Genomic DNA, 5,576 nt, shown 5'->3' on the forward strand with positions numbered 1-5,576 from the left:
TAAAGCTTCCGGGAGCTACCGCTTCTAGCATTGCTCGGGAAGAGCGACCTGTGTCTCGTCAGTCTTACCGCCGGCTGTGTCTGAAACAGCCACCTGCCAGTGCAGTGGTGTACCGCTTTACTGCGCCGGTAGCTGTATGATGACTCGCCGCGATCCATGAATGTGCCACAATTTGCCCAGTTGCTAGTCGAGATTCGAAGAGAATCGGAATTGGAAAAGGATGTCGGGACTGAAATTGACTGCCGAGTGAAAGAAGCGTGCTATCTCATTTCCCCGCATCACTCAAGTTGGTCAGCTATAATTTTTTTTTCTCTTGTAACCTTTCCCCAATGGGCATTGAAACTCCCTTGGACGTCCTAGGGACGTTGAGGATGTCCGCAGGACGTCCAAGAGAGGTTCAGTGCGCATTGGGTCTCGTGGGGCTGGCACACTTTTGCTAATCGTAGCTTCTCTGAGAAGCTCTATACCGGTAAGGATAAAAACATTAAACTCATAGATAAGAGAAATCGTAATTTTGACTGCAACCAACTTTCTGACGCACCTGAATATCAGCGTTATCACAGCCGCTGCTATTCCTTAACCGTGTAATTACTAATCACAGGCGAAATTTCTAGCTCCATTAACGGGGTTAAGTATATTGAGTACTTCCGACTCTCATGCATACTCGGTGCGGGCAGGGTACTAGCTTCTTTTTTCCTGCCCTTTATAATTTATTTCATGTGTATTGAGGGTGGTTTCCAGAGGATAGTAAAAAGGACATCTTCGCTAGATATTTTTTGAAAGTATAGAGTATTAGACTAGGGACTATAGTTGAATAGAGACTATAGTCGTCTCTTCAAAACGTGTCCGCAAAACGTGTCCGCAGCAGTTGTGACGTTCTCAGAAGAGGTGGCACCAAACGAGTGGTTGTGATCGAAAGAGTATGACGTGAAGATGCTGCGCAAAAAAAAAAAAAAAATATGCCTATACGATGATTAGTTCGAGCCAAAAAATGTCGAAAAAGCTTCGAAATAGCGCGGACGTCGATGTAGTGAGTGGACAGGGAAACAGCCATGGACGGCAAAATAGTGCAAAAATATGCAAAGGAGTGAAAATAAAGATCGAAATGAACTGAAATTTTTTTGATGAGTGGTAATCGAACAAAAAGTTTCATTGAAATCGATTAATTAATTAATTATCAGCAAAAATCATTAAACGGTTGAATAGGCTGGACGGGGATATAGTAAGTGGACGGGAAAGCAACCACAGCGCCAAATTTGAAAAACCGAGATGGTTGAGATAAAGAAGGTGCAATCTGAGTAAATAAATCGATGTTTAATTGTAATATATTACAATTGCGCTAATTCAGTAATTAAAGTAATTAACAAACAAAAATAAAATGATAAAAAGAGGCGGCGAGTGCCGATGAGGCGTCAATGCTTTCGCATTCTCCCAAATGCGGGTCGCCGCAGTGATCTCTAATTTTCAAGAAACTATGCACGAGAGCCGCCAGCCGACGCAGATAAACGAACTGCATTCGCCGGACGTGCACACATCCTCAAGCGACGGGAGAGTTGAGGCGGCTGTCGGCGCGATTGTTGCCTTGGTGACACTCGAAACGAAAACTAAAGAAGGAGCGATAACAGCGCGCACTCACCCGGCGGGAAGCACACCCCTGCGAGACGGTTAGGAAGCGAGCGATTGATGTGAGCGATCTCTCCTAGAAGCATGCAGTACACACTAGTCGGGTTCTCCACCGAACTGGACTGGAGGCCCCTGAGCTTCGTGAAGCCCATTCCATCCTACTGGGTGTGTGGCGCATGTGGATTAGTGCGCAAGAAGACGGCGCTGCTTCCATGTAGGCACACACTGTGCGAGTCCTGCTATCTGCTCAGCGTGCATGATGGCGGTCGAGTATGTCCGCTCGATGGCAACCACTGCGAGGAAGGTGACGTCTTTCTAAAGGAGTTTCCTGTCCAGGATCTGCTGAGGAGAGAGGTAAGCTTGGGGGTTCAAAGCAGCTGTGGTGTATTAAGGCGGAAGCCTTTAATGCCTCATCGTTGTAAGCAGGAGTTGCCGACAGAAGTGTCACGGTTTTCAATTGGTCGAAATGGTCGTGACGTCACAGTGCGCGAATTTCAAAAGGGGCCAATTGTACTTTGGCTAGTAACCCTACAACCAATTAAAGGATGGTATAGTGATGCTTCAAGAAAGTGGGGCTGAGGTTAGTTAATTGCTTAGTTAACCAAGTAGCCTAATTAACCTTTCTAGTCACACCAGATAAATAAATAAAACCGAGTAGGTAACTGGTCGAATTGGGGAATCGAACCAGGGTCTCCGGAGTGCGAGACGAGCACGGTAACCACTCCGCCATGCCAGCTCGATGGTTTGGAGTGAACAAAGGCGCGTCTGGTGAATACGGTGTCTTCGTTCACTCCCATCTTCCTCCCTTCCCTTAAGGCGAGGTTCAGGTGTCCACCGAGATATGCGAGGCAGATACATTTCCTTTCCTCAAAAACCAATTTACCGACGAGCAAGGCGTAGAACCGAACGGGCAATGGCGTTCTATGGACTCCCTGGCAGCGTTGCAAGACGCTGTAGCGTTTCGCTCTTAGAGGCGAAGCCTAACGTCTTAACAACGCTTCAGTGACACAAGCAGCAACACCGCGCTTAAGGCTTTCGCCTTACCGCACTTGAGGTCAACAAAGTGCCAACCTTTACTCATTTATTTAGGCATCCTCATTTATCATTACATGCCGTTTTATGCCCTGAGGCAATAAACATCGCATTAAAAAAAAAAAGTGCCCCCCTGATTTTTCATTTTCTTCATTACCGCCCCTCTTTCTCTTTCCTCTTTCACTCTACTTACTCCGTTCCTGTTTGGTGCGGTTCAGGTGTCCACCGAGATGACAGGGAATTACAGCGCCATTTCCTTTCCTTAAAAAGCGTTGCGTTCAAAGGGCAACGCATCACGCACGAACGGGTGGTGGCGTTCCGTGGACTCCCTGGCAGCGCTACAACACGCTGTCGCGTTCCACTCCTAAAGGCAAGATTAAGCGTCATTAATTGGCAGTTAATTAATGCACCAACAGAATGTGAAGTGAACAATCGCGTAGCAGAATGCAGCACTCAGGCTTTCGCCTTTCACCACTTTAGCAGCTAAAGTTCCTCGTAATTTTTTCTTTTTGTTTTCATTTTGCAGATCAAGTGTTGGAACGAAGGAAGCGGCTGTAGGACAGTGCTGCCTGCATCGCAAATCGCCCAGCACTTCCACCGTGATTGTCGGCACCACTGCATTCGCTGCCCCAGGTGTTCGGCCATAGTTCTCTGCAGCGACATGTTCACGCACTTGGAGTCGGAGTGCTGCCTAGCTACTGCGACGCCTGCAGGATCGGAACGCGAAATGGGTCCGAGCCTCAACGACGAGACGGCGCTGCTGACATCCCACAGACGTCTGCTGGAAGCGCAAGCCGGTGAACTGAAGGTACTCTTGGAACAACTGCTCGTTGCAAATGGCGCCGACAGCGACCGCCTCAACACAATCGGTCACGGGGTGAACAGCTGCCAAGAAGCATTGCGAGCACTCTGCGGAGGCATTGATAACGTGAAGGAGACCGTGAGGAAAGAAGTGGCCAAAAGAACGAGAGAAGAACGTGAGTCTCTGAAAAAATACTCCGACGAAATAGCCGCGTTTAGCGAAGAAACGAAAGGAAGTTTCGCTGCGAGCAGCGATGCAATTCAAACCGTTTCCAACAGGATACATGCGCTGGAAAAAGTGATGAGAGATGAGTTAGCAAAAATGGCCCGGAAGAAGTGTGACAAGGGCTCTCAGCTTCCAAGAGACTCCAAGAAGGACGCGGAACAAGGGAAAGAAAGTAGCAGTACGCTGGCCCGCGGTGGGAAAGCGGCGCCCAAACCACCTAATCTGCGGGCATCGTATTGCAAGATTATCGTAACAGGTGTGAGATCAATCGAAGAAAAACTGAGGAATCGAAGTGGGGTTTTTTATGCGAGCGAGCAGGTGTACCTACGAGGCTACTGCATGTGCCCCAGTGTGTGGCTCCAGAAATTCTGCAAAAACACCACGCTGCGTGCAAGCTTCAGCCTACGCAAGGGTGAAATGGATGACTCCGTCGAGTGGCCCTTGAAACAAACAATCAAACTGCGTGTCATTCATCCAAAGGGAGGTGAAGAACGAGTGCTTGTAGAGGATACCTCTGAGAAAAGTCCCTGTTGTCAAAGGCCGCGGGATGGACATGAACAAGTGTCATTTTTTTCCACACAACACCTTAATCTCGAAGCTCTCATCCGTGACGGCTATGTGGAAGGCGACCAGCTTCAGATCAAGTTCGATCTTCGACCGTGATTTGCACTTGAATAGGGACAGCGGTGGATGCCAAGAGAAGGCAAGCGTAGCAGGGGCCGGCAGAAAGTGAAGTGGGCGGATGAGATAAAGAATTTTTGCGGGGATACGGTGGCCGCAGCTGGCAAAGGACAGGTTTAATTGGGGAGACATGGGAGAAGCCTTTGCCCTGCAGTGTGCATAGTCAGGATGATGATCATGGTGGTGGTGGTGATGATGATGGACAGCCACAGTCACAGTCGGACCGAAGCTCCGTTCGTACAAGCCTTGTTGGTTCATTGTTTCTTCCTGTTTCTACAACTCACCCGGAACGGTTATGTCTGTAATTAGTTGTCAATAAAAACTGGTGGATTTTATTATTGTTTCAAATCTTAGAAACTCGTCATGCACCCGGGCTAATGCTTTCTTCCAGAGAAGTGCTTGCGGCATGAAATACGGTGGGTGAAATTATAGTGCCAAATTTTGACTATTTCGACGAGTCACCTCTGTATAGACCAGATTCTTTTACCCTCACACGCAGGCTGCTGGCGCGCTCCTACTCTCGACACCAGCCGCCATCTATCGGCGCGCGCGGCACGATGGACTGCGGGTCGCGCCGGCGCCGCGCGTAGAATGCATGTTTACGTGTTCGCTTCTGTCGTTGTAGTGCTTCATCATAACGTATGAGGGTGTGTGCTGTGCGTCACTACTCATATTTTCCCTCTACCAGACAGTACTGCGGTTATCTTGCGCGCAGTTAGGCGTTAACGTAACATCTCCGAGTTTTTTTTTTTCGTTCATTTGGATGTGAGTGAGTGCGGCGAGGCAGTGCGCGTCTGTCTCGTTGTTTGTGCCTACCATGATGATATTGATATTGATGATTAGCGCTCGTGTCCTGTCGTCACCTTTTCTGTGTCTCGTTTTTCGCTCTACGTTTTTCAATGATGATATTCTGCTGACTCAGGATTCTAAACGCTGGCACCGCAGCGGCGACGCTGCTCCACCAAGCCGCTGGCGCAGCGGCGCTGCTCAGGGAAATTCTGGAATACTTATGCAAACAGCAAGGATTTTTCCCGCGGAGTAGTTGGCCAGGTAGCGTACGGACTGGAAACCGCGGCACTTCTAAGCATATTTCTGCGCTGAGTGTCGTTTGTTGCCGTCTTTTACGTGCGCTATCATCTATGATAATTTTAGGCACAGAAATGTGGATTTATTGATTTGATTCAATGGTGTAGTAACTGGATAGTCGAGCTGC

The 5,576-nt window shown here is 48.5% G+C and overlaps 1 protein-coding gene across 1 annotated transcript; it reads left to right on the forward strand.

The window, feature by feature from the left end:
* The first annotated feature begins 1,648 nt into the window (after positions 1-1,648).
* Positions 1,649-4,698, forward strand: LOC149330819 (TNF receptor-associated factor 6-like). The gene is made up of 2 exons (XM_089559986.1): positions 1,649-1,977; positions 3,182-4,698. Exons 1-2 carry the CDS (start codon positions 1,708-1,710, stop codon positions 4,343-4,345), a joined length of 1,434 nt encoding a protein of 477 aa, XP_089416112.1. The 5' UTR covers positions 1,649-1,707; the 3' UTR covers positions 4,346-4,698.
* The last annotated feature ends 878 nt before the right edge of the window (positions 4,699-5,576 follow it).

Source organism: Amblyomma mixtum, chromosome 9 (genome assembly GCF_055824585.1).
Source record: "Amblyomma mixtum isolate Tamu chromosome 9, ASM5582458v1, whole genome shotgun sequence".
NCBI lineage: Eukaryota > Metazoa > Arthropoda > Arachnida > Ixodida > Ixodidae > Amblyomma > Amblyomma mixtum.